Below are 13,559 nucleotides of genomic sequence, written 5' to 3' on the forward strand. Positions count from 1 at the left end.
TAAATTGAGAAGCATTTCAATCAGATCCAACATCTATATGGCCCATTTACAGAGTCCATGTAGCTTTTACTATTTATTTATATGCCAAGACATTTCTTAAATAGTTGTATAAATGTGTTGTATGACGGCTGATAAAAACACCTGTTGCTTTCTGAAGTTATACTTTGAAAATGAAAACAGAATTGGCACGAGAGCATTATTAGCTGTATTTTATGACTGTGTTCAAAGATAGAAAATTGTCAGATAAGAATGGTCTCTTGTGTATTGCCAATCTACTCCAGTAGATTCTCCATATTCAAAATCTATTCCTCAGTAGATCCAGCTACTTCTCATCATGAAATTCTCTATTTCCTAGGTGTTCTTATTACACCATCCAAATGGGTCCAGATGCACTGGAGTGGGGAACATGCTTCATTAACACTGACTCATGCAAACAAGGAAGATGAAGGTCTTTACACTCTACGAGTGACAATGGGAGACTACTATGAAGAGTACAGTGGTTATGTCTTTGTTCGAGGTAGGATACTGTCTTGTGAATCAAACTTACTACAGAACCAAGGAAAGCATGCTGGCAAAATCAGTCTCAGATGTTTGAGGTGTTTTTTTCCCCTCAATAAAAAGATAAAAATTATTTTCTATTAATAGATTCTAGCAACATTGTTTCCAGTTGTCTTCTCTGGAAAAAATCTAACGCATATGTCATGCTTTGGTGTCACGTGCCACAAGACTTCTAAACTCCATTGGCATTCTGAGGAGGAAATTTAGGGTATTGATGTAACCTCACTACTCCTCCTCAACTGCAGCTGGTGAAGAGTCATAAGTCATAGGGAGGAGAAATCCACATAATAACTTAAAAATGCATTTTTGTAACCATCTCACTGCTAGCTAAACTGCACTAGTTTTATCAAGATTTTGTGCACCATTTGAAGGATTCTCTCTAATGCACAGTGCAGGAAAAAATACAGTGGAAGAGAAACACAAGATCTAGGGAAGCATAATCTCATGCAGCAGTACAGGCTGGTGTCTGACTGGCTGGAAAGCTGCTTTTCAGAAAAGACCTTGGGAGTCGTGGTGGTCACCAAGGTGAACATGTACCCTTGTCACAAGGAAGGACAGTGGCATCCTGGGCTGCAGTAGGAAGTGCATTGCCAGCAGGCTGAGGAGGTGATCCTTCCCCTCTACTCACCACTGATGAGACTTATCTGGAATGCTGGATCCAGCTCTGGGATCCCCAGTACAAAAGAGACATGGACTCACTAGAGTGAGTCCAGTGAAGGGCTGTGAGTGTGATTTAGAGCTTGGAGCATGATTCATAAGAGGAAGGATGAGAGAGTTGGGACTGTTCAATCAGAAGAATAGAGGTCTTAGGAGGAGTTTATCCACATGTATAAGTATCTGATGGAGGTGAGTAAAGAAGACAGACCCAGGCTCTTTTCAGTGGTGCCAGTGCCAGGACAAGAGGCAATGCACACAAGTAAAAATAAGAAAAGCTCATTTAAACATAAGAAAACTTTCCTTTTTTTAACTGCAAGGTTGGTTGAACTGGAGCAGGTTACTCAGACAGGCTATGGAGTCTCCATCCTTGGAGATACCCAAACCCTGATTTGACATGGCCCTGGGCAACCAGCTCTAGCTGACTCTAGAGCTCCAGGGGCTCAACAAGGCAATCTTTGGAGCTCTCTGCCAATCTCAGCCATTCTGTGATTCTCTAAAGTAATGTTTCCTTTGTGTAGAAATAAAATGTAATTTCTCTGAGTCTACCATGAAAAACTTCATTGAATTTCTATTGTGAATTATTTCTTTAAAAAGAGCCATGGCTATCAGGTTGTGTGCTGACTCTATATCTGTCCCAGCTGCTAAAAGCAGCTAAAGTGTGTAATGCTAATTCAAAAGGCTCTGGAAATTCTTGGCTTTGAGACCATGCCCAGAATGACTGTGTTGCCAAGTCCAGCAGAGCTGTGTAAGATAAAAGCCTGCAACTGAAGCAGATGTTTTCATCACCCAAAGAAAGAGTCTACTGAAATGAACCTCTGACAAGAAATAGGACTTGTCTTTCTAGATTTGTTTTAAATTGTGCTGCCATATGAATAAATGATCACCCTCAATCTTACTGCATTTTATTACATCTTCTAACAATGCAGGGGTGAACTCACCCTGAACCCACTACCCCTTTCACTAGAGTATCTGACTAGCCAATGGATTTGTTTGCCACATTCTAATTAGATTAATTACATTCTACATTCCTATTTAAATGGCTCCCACAGGCTTAGTTGGCTAGTATATTCCTCACCCCTCCTCCTAAATTGTAGCCAAATTTGCTCTAAATGACTAGCTATGGTATTTAAGCTGGAGCAGTTGTATTTTTGTGTCATACAAAGAAATTCCTGTGTATTGATGGAAGTGAATGAAGCACTGATGAGGCTCATAATGTTAGGTCTTCAGACAGGCTTCAGGAGCATGTGTGACTCTTCTGCCATGGCTACAGGTCAGCATTTGTCAGCAAGCCATCAGGGATGAAATCTTAGCCTCCCAGAAGCTGATCAGTAATGCTGGTTGTCCCACCTATTTCCCAGTCTCTCTTGGAAAGAAACTGTGTTGTCTCATGTTCTGTCAAGTGGTAAATAAAGACAATTAAAAATTTTTGTGTGGAGACCACTGAAGAAGACATATTGTTATTACTCTTAATGTCCTTATTATTTTGTGATGTTAACTGGATTGCTTACTCTGTATGTTATTGTTTTTAAAAATGCATGGAGTCACCTGTAATTTAGAACCTGAACTCGGAAACTTTGGCACAGCTTCAAAAGCTGTCTGAACCTACTCTGTCTATAAGAGAAGACATGGTGTAAATTGTGGCTTTTCTGGTTTTTTTTAGGAAGACTACTGTTTTACTTAATGAAGTATGTTAAATACTCTTATAAGGCAGTTTTGTTTTTTCTTTTCTGAAAGCCAAAAGCATGAAAAATAGGGATTACTCTATATTGTAATACAAAATCTTGTACTGCTTTTTTAATAAGTCTAGGGTTTAGATGGAATGTATGAATTATATTTATTAGCAAAATAGTTTTTATTCAGGTATATGTATCTTAGGTCTCTTTTTTTTTTGAAGTAGCTCAAAACAGGGCTTGAAAAAAGCTACATGAAATTGTACAAATCGATGATATTCTACAGAGAAGGCCTCTCTTCTTTGAAAGTCTTTCACACAATCTTTCTGCAAAGGATATTTTTCTTTACATGAAAATTACCCCATCTCACAAATCAGACTCTGTGTAAACAGTAAAATTCCCCAGTGCCCAGCACTGTGCTCTTTTTTTTAAAGCTTTAGATAAGATATGTCTAGAAACTGATGCTGGAGTCAAGGCTCTTTGACACCAGCAGTCCCAGTTTTGTGATAAACACTTGAAAGGAACAATATGTTCATCCTTATGAAGGTTATATTCCACAGTGATAACGTATGCATAATATAATTAAACTTCAAAAGGTTTTGATACCTTTGCAGTTCATAGCTAACCAAAATCAAACAGTAAGGACTACATGTGGAGATAAGATATCTAATTCAGTGTTGTTATATCCAATGGGTGAATACTTCTGATTCAACTATTGCCTGGTTGTAAGGCAAGATATCAGTCTCTTCTCGTATGTAGAATACCAGGTAAATATTTAGTCTGCCAAGTTTTTAGTTCAGCTGTATCTTTGGCAGCTCCCTAATCAGAATGCAGGGTACTAATTTTATTTAAAATGCCTAGGTGAATTACATTTACAGCATGTTTTAACATAATAAGCATTTGTAAATGTGGCAAAGAGAAAACCAAAACCTAAAAAACACTGTCAATGTAAAACTGAATACTTTTTGAAGCCAGTAGCATAACTTCTTTTTTTTTGGCTCAGTAGGAACTGAGTTCCGTCCTTAAAGATTAGTAATTGTGGAAAAAACTGTTGTTCACATTTGGAAACATTTATCCATCCTCACAGATGCTGATGCTGAAATTCCTGGTGCCCCTGGTGCACCACTGGATGTGCAGTGCTTAGATGCCAACAAAGATTATGTCATTGTCTCCTGGAAGCAACCTGCTGTCGATGGAGGAAATCCCATCCTTGGATATTTCATTGACAGGTCAGTAAGCATGCTGGACTGGAGAATTCCTACTGCTGCTCATTCTAACTCAAAAAACTAAAAGCACATTGACAGGCATGAGATAAAATAGTAATTTGTTATTTTCCTTCTTGCTGCTGGCCAGAAGAAAATTACTTTTCTTGTTTTAGATTCGCTAACTTTCATGGAAACAATCACATCCTGCTCCATTTAACTGCATAGAAAGGATTCTGTGAGAAGCTGCATAGCTCAGCTCTTGCTGCTTCCTCCAAGGCTTGAGAAGCCTCAGGATTTTGCAGTGTTTGGTAGCTTACAGGATCCACTCCTTCATCAGGCAGCTGTGGCTCCTTCTGTACCTGGGCTCTCCTCTTTCCTAATAGTTACTATGTACCAGATAGCAAAATATTTTCTCAGAGGGACTTAGATTTCTTTGTTATACACTGCTGTTTTCTAAGCCCTTAGATTCACAAGCTTCATGCAGATCAGGCTCATGTGTGTTTCTCTGCATCAGTAAGAACTGGAAATAATTTTTAAATGTATGAAACCTCCATGTGTCACACAGTGGCAGAAGCCCAGGGTTTATTCAGTTAGTATTTTGAGACTTGCAATGATCTTCAGTGCCAGTAACAGTTGTTTGAAATCTTAGTAACAGAACACATCATTAGTCATATGGAGCTCCTGTGGATTTATTCAGATGCATGTAAAAAATAACTCAAACATTTTCTTTCTATATATACATACATACATACATACATACATATATATATATATACACACACACACATGTACATAGATATATCTGAATGTTAGATTTATTTCACAAAGTAATATCCTATTTTTACACATATATAATTTATGTATATACAATAGCATTATATAGTGGCACATTCCTTATATCTATAACTTTACTGTTGTGATAACTTTTGAGTATCAGTCACTCCTGTAACTATGCTGCACTAAGTCTAAGCAATAGCTCTTTAACATTAATTGAAAAATCCTAAACAAAAGATAGGACTAGACTCTGAGCAAAAATACCTCATTTAAACCTAGGCAATTGAGGGATGTTAGCACTGAGAGTAACTGCAAGACAAATGTCATTTTGTTTTTATCTCTTGTGTTCACCTTCTTTATTCTGCATTTGCTCCTAAATTCAAAACTGTTAATGGTCTCCAGTGTTTGATCCCTCAAAGGTATTTAGTTACCCAAATATTCAGCCAAGGTAGGCCCTAACTGCCTTGTGGAATGAGTGGGTGGCTCAAGACAGTAAGTTTGGGCTGTGCTAATGCTAGAGGCAAAGCTCAGACATCCTTCACTCCAAGCAGAAACCAGAACCACAAAACCACCCTGAGTGAGATAGTAACAATTCCCAGAACAAGAGATGCTTGTGTGTACCAAGAAATCTGGGTAGGCACTGTAGCATTTGCTTTGGCAGATATCAGCAATAAAATGTCTTTCCCAAACTTCTAGTTCATGTTTATGTTGACCATGTTGCTGGATGTTAGGAAGCCATCACCACAGGCTCCTCCTGGCTCCCTGAGCTCAAGTGGCTCCTGGTTATCTCTTCCTTCTGCCAGAAACCAGCCCCCTGCCATGTGTGAGGCTTCACAGCTGTGGAACCAGCACCACTCTGCCAGGTCTTGACTGCAGCCAGCACACCACAGGCTCCCTTGGCAGCCCAGGGGTCTCTGAAGCAGGGTCCAGCTAAGTGCCTGACTTTAACCCCATTCACAGCCATCTCTGCTGGGCTGGTCCCAGAACTCACAGTGGAGCTCTATGCACCCCATAAAGACCAGGATTTTGTGGGCTGTACAGTGCAGCACCGTGCAGGAAAGCTAAACTAGTTGCCTTCTGGCAACTGCAAAAGAGACGTGTATTTCATGTCCCTTCAAGTATGCTAAAGCTGACACTCCCTGAGCATACTTTGGAGGGTTTAAACAGTGAAGTGAGTTCTGTTCCTGCCCCTTCTTCAGTTCAGGAAAGAAGGGGTGCAGCTGTGAGGGATTTAGTGTGTGCCCAGATGGTACTTCAGCCTTGATGAATTGGTGCAGCTGCTTTGATGTCACCAGTATATAATGCTGCTGAGGAAACTGGTACAGAGCAGCCAATGAAGACGAACAGATGGTGAAGCTGCAAAGGCATGCGAGTGCCCTGAGTTTGTGTTCTTCCCTTCCCAGCACTGCTCTTGCTGTTTGTATTTTTCAGGTGTGAGGTTGGCACTGCCCACTGGACCCAGTGCAATGAGAATCCTGTGAAGTTTGCTCGTTTTCCTGTGACTGGTCTGATTGAAGGACGTTCCTACATTTTCCGAGTCCGAGCTGTGAACAAAGCTGGTGTCAGCCTACCATCTCGGGTGTCAGAGCCTGTGGCTGCTCTGGATCCTGCAGACAGAGCCAGGCTGAAAAGTAAGATGTGCTTTTTGCAGGTTGTTTGAAAGGTTTAAGAAGTCACAACTCATTCAAAAAGAAAAAAAAGAAGAAAAAATGCAAGCATGAGCATCAACTCATAAACCTTCGAAATCCCACTAGAGGGAGCAATGCAAAACCAAAATTTTTCTTTGGAGAGAGCTTTGCCAAGAAGAAATCAGCTCAGTGCTCTTTGCACAAAGTGCTCTATCTGTTGAAATGGCTTTGGCTGGCTGTGGTGCTATGCTCCAAACTTGCAGGAAGGTGGGGGAGGAAGGCACAGGAGAGCTAATTGCCTAGAGAGACTCACTTTGTTCAGCCAGCAAAATAGCTGAACAGATCCTGTGAATAGTCTCTCTCTGAGCCACAGACAAGGGTGGCTGATTCCGTGCTCATGTGATGATCAAAGTCTTGCAATAACATCGGCACAATACCAGAGCAGCCCAACAGATCCCAGGACCTCTGCTTTAAAGTCAGCATTTTACAAGTCAAGGATATTTTCCCCATGACCTTGCAACATCTCAGGCATTTTGCTTGCAAATCCATCTCTCTGCCCATATGCCATAATTATATGCCTAAAATCAATTTCTAATTCTATTCAAAATCTATTTCTACATGTTTCTGAAGTTTTACTACGCTATTTAAATTTGCTATTTACTATTGACTGTATGTAAAGCTACAGGACTCCCACAGTCCCAGCATGTATGAGTTACTGTATACAATGCTGCAGGCTACAGTCTGCAGCCAGATGATCTAGGTTCCCATTCAAAATAAAAACAAAAGGCCAGAGGAAAGAGGTTTGGCACTGCCAGGAAACATTGCACTCAGTCAGACGTGTGAAACCATGAGTCTGGGCGAGGCCTCTTCTGAATGGGCATCATGGAATCTGTCTCAGGAGATGAAATCTGGTTTTGGTGGGCTATTCCCATTATGTCTCCTCCTCTCATCCCTCATGATCTTTTCTTCCCACTTGCTTCCTCTCTGCTCTCATCCATAAAACAGATCAGCCGATGTAACGCGACCAATGTGGAGGTGGAGAACAGTGTTAGCAAAAATTATCTCTGAAAGTGCATTGACCTGGTCGATAGCTGAATGCATAACTGCAATAATATGATAATGCAGAGTTGCTGAGAGAGCCACCCAAATTATATCAAGTGGATATGTCGAGTCAGGCTGAGCTGTTTCTGTTTGTGACTGTGACCCATGATTTAAAAGCTGGCAATGTGAGGGAAAGTGGCTAAAAAGAGACAAAAAGCAGCCTGCAGGAATTTGGCTGTTCCTTTAGTAAATCAGCTGTTAAACCAAAGGAATAAAGGATGAAAAATAAAGTTGAAATTAATACTCTGAAAATGATGAGCTGAGTAAGCCAAATACCTCCACTTGTCACCTAGGAGACTTCAGTGACATTTCAGGAAGAAATAAGTGCTGCAGTGGATTAAATTATCTGTCTATGTTGATTGCTGAACTGCTTTCAATATTCAAGCTGGTAAACCTACAACTAGCTTGGATAACTAGCTTGCTACATGAGCAACAGTCATAGCAGTAACCAAAAATGGAGCTCACAGGGATCTTGCGAATGTTAGTTTTGAGCAACAAGCAGTTTGTTTTCTCATTGTTCCTAAAGTTCCCAAAGTGTCCCATTTCCATGACACCTCTGACATTTGTTTCAGGTCACCCTTCTGCTCCTTGGACTGGACAGATTATTGTGACTGAGGAAGAACCTGCAGGTAAATACAGCCCTTTTGCCTACAAAAGTCTAATGTGAAGCTGGCTGAGTAATTAGGAATACTCCGAGTGAGTGCAGTGGACTTTGGCACACACCCAAAGTTCCTTGTTCTGAGAGTCACTCGACCATGAATGACTCACAACTTAGTTGTTGAGGTAAGGTTTCATTATTCAGGACCTAACAAAAAAACATGCTAAGAATTAAAAGAAGGATATATAAAACCAATATTTAGAAGACTTTTGACTCTATGTTTAAAAAAAAATCAGGTGCCAAGATATATCAATACTCTTGTATTTTAATTATGGCACTAATTCTGATACAAATATGAAAGAATTAAATCTGAATACCCTTTCCTATTTTTCTCCCCTGTTCTTCAGAGGGTGTTGTTCCTGGTCCCCCCACAGACCTCCAAGTTATTGAATCCACCAAGAACTATGTTGTGCTTAGCTGGAAACCTCCTGGACAGCGAGGCCATGAGGGTATCATGTACTTTGTGGAAAAGGTAAAATTGCACAAAATCAGGATCACGTTATGGCAGTCATTTACAGTTGTTTTGCCATCTCATCAGGACTTCTAGTTAACTTTCATTTCCACCTGAGACTTTCAAACTAGGGTCAGGATCAGAACTTTATCAAGATAACTGTAGATGTAGAGATAAGATAAACTAGGAAGAGAAGAGACAAGGGGAATAGGAAAATAGATGCAGAATGTGTCACACACTAATGTTCTTTTGAGAATTGTGTCATTGACCTACATTGGAGTAGACAGACTGACAAACTCCCTCTCTAACAAGAAAGCACAGAGCAAAGTCACATGTTTTATGTATATATGTATATGTATCTCTTATATATATGAGATATATAAAATATATATAAAATGTGTGTAAATGAAGCTTGCCTGGTAGGACAGATTGTTAACATTTTGTATGGAAGCATTCTGCAAGAGTTTCTAGGCATCAGCACTTTCTCTTCCAGCTGTCTTTTAATATTTATCCTCTGCATTAAATTTCCATTTGCTTCACCAACTCAGCAAAGATGACAAAATTTCCAATTTTCTAGAAGTGAATCAGTTTTAACTTCAGTGCTCTCCTTTCCTTTTTGTTTGTGTCTTTGCATGGCTGCTAGCCCAGAAAATTCTTCACACCATCACCCTTTTTACTTGCATCTCATGGCTCATAAAATTTTATCAATGCTTTTCTCTATCAGTTCTAGACACCTCTAGGTGTCATCAAGGGAGACATAAATATCTTCCCATTATGTGTTTTTCATCTCTCATACAAAATCTGGTCTAAATAAATGAGTTTCACTTAGCAACAGCCTTAGAGAGGATGAATATATGAATTTTGAGTTTCTATATAAGAAAGCTTTTTAATAACCGATTGCATGCTGAGTACTTAGCACTAATGTCACAGACAGATAATGTTCTCCTGAGAATTTGAATCCCTCAGAAACCAGAACCATTACTAGAAATTATACTTAATGTAAATCACAGTGAAAAATTAATTGCTAGATTAGTGGTATAAGTGATCATAGTATGTGGAGCTTCTAGCCACAGAAATAAAAACAATCCACAAATTAATTGTACAAGTTAATGTTTTTCCGGGAAAATGGGGTTCAGATTGTGATTTATTCTGGAAGCCACCCCAAAAACATTGAGAGTGACACAAGAGCGTCTAGAAGCAATGTGGTAATGTTAGAGTTTTGCACTTTAAATGATGCTGAATGTCTGCAGAATTTGGATGCATTTAAGAATAACATCACTTCCTTGTGGTGGAGAGAAGTTTATTAAAACCAGTAAACTTTTATGTATGTTTTCAGGAGTAGTGGACATCTGGCAGATTCATGAGCTTTGAAACATGCTGTTTCTGTGGAAAGGCCCAAAAAAGGGATGTGTCTCCCTGTACTCCACAGTAGACATGCATTTGGTGGTCCAGGTAGAAAGCCTTGTTGGGTTAGACACTCAGCTTTCAAGAACTTTTGTTCCAAATGTGGTTTCTGGGTTTGACTGCAGTGTGTTGCTGGCACAGAGGACTGGCAAAGGGTGAACACCGAGATCCCTGTGAAGTCTCCTCGCTTTGCAGTTTTTGACTTGGCTGAAGGCAAATCCTACTGTTTCCGAGTTCGCTGTTGCAATTCAGCTGGAATTGGTGAACCTTCAGAAGCAACTGAAGCCACTGTAGTGGATGATAAACTTGGTAAGTGTGTGGTTATATGTCTTAAATTGCCTCCATGGTATCTGTTCACTTTATGATGTAATTGTTTTGTGTGCAGACAGATAGCGGCACAGTAAATAATTCAAGTATGAAAAGTAGTTGGTGATTTATTCCCTTTCACTAAAATAATTTTGGTTTGGGTTGTTCAACCTTTAATGTATAGTCAAACAACAGATGCAAACCAAGGGAATTAAGTGGCAAATAATGATGCCAAGAACTGCAAAGACTGCAAATAGCAAAAGAAAATGAAAACTCAAGGAAGTACAAAAATGTTTTGTTTTACTTAGAGTCTTTATTGAAAATAAGCCCAGACATCAGCAGAGTTTAACCTTCCTTGTTTGCCAGATTAAACAAAAGTGAAGAATTTAATACTTACATGAATGCAGTGACTATTTCCACTGGAGGAGAAGCCAAGTTGTTCACTACAGTCAAGCATCAGTAGCTACACCTACATTAGCCATTTGTTTTCAAACAGCAATGCAGATTTCAATCCAATTCCCAGATGGTCTCTGTTTGCTTCATATTGAGTTCTCAGAGCACTTTGATGCACATGGACTACATTTTTTAAGAGGAGTAAAACATCTCTTCTCAAGATACACTGTAGATGCACTTTGCTACATAACAGGGGTGTTGGTTTCTGGCTTAGCCTGTGGGCTGCACAGGATCTTCAATGTGCACCTAACACATTTTACCATTTAGGAGGCTCCAAATCATATATCTGGTGCAGATAACCAGCATAAGGGAATAAACTAAATCTAATTTGAAGGAAATGCCCTGAATTGTAGGCAACAGAGAAGTGAGGAACCTCACTAGCAAAGGCTTGAGCCTACTGGTCCTGTCCTGTCCTGATAGATTACTTAGTTTAAATCACACAAGTTTTTTTAAGGTTAAATCCGTATTAGTCATGCTGGTATGATCAAGAATAGAATGTCATCCTTCTTTGATTTGTAAATTTTGACTAGCTGATCACTAATTTGTTTTTGCTTCTCTCCCAAGATATTCCCAAAGCTCCTGGCCGTATTATGCCAACTAGGAATACAGATACCTCAGTTGTTGTCACTTGGACAGAACCCCCAGATGCCAAGGAGCTGGTTGGGTACTACATTGAATCAAGTGTAGAAGGATCTGGTCGTTGGGAACCATGCAACAACAATCCAGTGAAAGGCACAAGGTAATGAATTTTAAAACATGGAAATTATGGCTACCATTTTCTGATTTACTGGATATATGTACTTTCCAGTCAGTAGCAGTAGTAGAGTTAATATCTCTGTGGTAGCCAGCTGGCTGGAATTTTTATAACTTCTTCATAAGAAGTTATAAAACCATATTTCAAACTGTGAGTCTTGTCCAAAAAGAAATTATAATCAACCTTATATTAGAAACAATTAGTCAAGGGGGAAGACACATGGATATTGCTAGGGAAGAAAAGGGAAGCTGCTTGCTACTTCTAGCTATTGTATGGCCTAGCAAGTTTGATGGAAAACAGTACAGTGAGGAATGACTGAAGTTACAAATGTGGAAAACTAAACTGCACAATGTTTGGAAGCAAAGTACTTTGTTTTGGAAGACTGCTGTAAACATTTCTGGAGTGTGTATCAAGACTGTCAGGAGGACATGTGGACTGTATCACACTAACAGTATTATTTTCTAACTACTCTTTCACTTTCTATCAAGACACTTGAATGCTGGGTACAGACTCATTTCTTACTGATATGAAGCTCAGTTTCTAGTCAGAAAAAATAAGCAAGATTTAAAACTCTAGGCTAAATCAGATTTGGTTTTGTTTGAATAAGGACGTCATCTTCAGAGTTAGGAGTAATTGCAGAACTTTATCTCAAGTGGATTGATGTCAATACAGAAGTAGTCCCTGCTTGTTATGACTGATTATGCTTACTTGTAATTACTATCCATTACAATCCTTATTACAATAAATAATGCTCTGCTAAATACTCTCAGACCAGCTTTGTTGTTTAGAAGGGCTTCATAAGTGCTTAGGATATTAAAACTACCTAAAACCTCTGAACACAAGCACAATTTCCTTTAAGTCTTCTTTTGTGCATTTATTTTGCAACAGCTGTGCCAATATTATATACTTTTATATAATTCTATGATTTATATAGTAGCTATATCAAGTATTGGTGAAGTTTTGTGCTGTTTGCTTATTTTAAAATATGAAATATGATCTTTATTCACTGTAGAAATAAAAATATTGTTCTGAATTACTATGAAACTGCACTGCTTGGGTTTCTATCCCTGCATTTTTAGTCATTGTGATATAATGTACAATGCTGTCAGGCACAGGCTATGTGTTAACTCTTGCTTGTTCTGGTTGAGCCAATATCAAAGCATTAGCTGTAGTTCATAATTTGCATTATGCAGTATATTGTGATCTTTTGAAATTTGGTGAACACAAATAACTTGGAAAAGTCTGGTAGAATGGGTGGGGAAAATTCTGCTTTGAAAATTTTGATTCAGGTTTTATTTTTTTCCCCAAAATAAAACATTGAGTTTGAAATACATTTTGTTTTCCACATTATATTTGCTTCATACACCATTGTATGATGTCAGTGTTGGTAGTACAAGACACGACATTATGGAGTAAAACAAAAGAAAAGTAACATTCAATAAAATACACTTAAAATACCCATTGAAATATATATATGTTGTTTTAAACAAAAAGTGCAAATTTCCAAACCACAATCTACTCCTACATAAATGATTCGTGTCTTGGGAAATTTTGTGCTTTCACGGTGGGCACAAGAGAAAATTTATGAGGGTTTTTTTATGTGACAGGTAATCCAGTAGAAAACCTATTCGAATGAAAGAATTTGTCAGACTTAGATTATTGTGTCATGTATAGAATCAAGAAAGTGAAATTAAAAAATCATTCAGCTCTTTTACAATGCTCTGTAACACTGCAATTTTTCATTTATGATTGGAAGTGAATTATAGGAACTTGTGTTACATGTGTCTTTTACTTATGCCATGAAAATACCCCACAAGAAGCAAATATAGATCTTATCTCTGCAGATTTTCACATTTTTCAATTAGGCAGTATGGATTTCATATGCTAGCAGAAGTAAGGTAGACCCTGTGGTAACACAAAAACTTGAGTAGTCTTAAGAA

The 13,559-nt window shown here is 38.7% G+C and overlaps 1 protein-coding gene across 1 annotated transcript in view; it reads left to right on the plus strand.

The window, feature by feature from the left end:
* MYOM1 (myomesin 1) overlaps nt 1-13,559 on the plus strand; it is a 71,848-nt gene that overhangs the window by 22,715 nt on the left and 35,574 nt on the right. The window contains exons 9-15 of the mRNA XM_009075122.1: nt 356-517; nt 3,973-4,114; nt 6,296-6,495; nt 8,166-8,222; nt 8,599-8,723; nt 10,232-10,415; nt 11,430-11,604. Of these exons, the coding sequence (XP_009073370.1) occupies nt 356-517; nt 3,973-4,114; nt 6,296-6,495; nt 8,166-8,222; nt 8,599-8,723; nt 10,232-10,415; nt 11,430-11,604 (1,045 nt within the window). The remainder of the gene's footprint in view (nt 1-355; nt 518-3,972; nt 4,115-6,295; nt 6,496-8,165; nt 8,223-8,598; nt 8,724-10,231; nt 10,416-11,429; nt 11,605-13,559) is intronic.

The sequence above is a fragment of the Acanthisitta chloris genome, unplaced genomic scaffold, assembly GCF_000695815.1.
Source record: "Acanthisitta chloris isolate BGI_N310 unplaced genomic scaffold, ASM69581v1 scaffold38275, whole genome shotgun sequence".
Classification (NCBI taxonomy): domain Eukaryota; kingdom Metazoa; phylum Chordata; class Aves; order Passeriformes; family Acanthisittidae; genus Acanthisitta; species Acanthisitta chloris.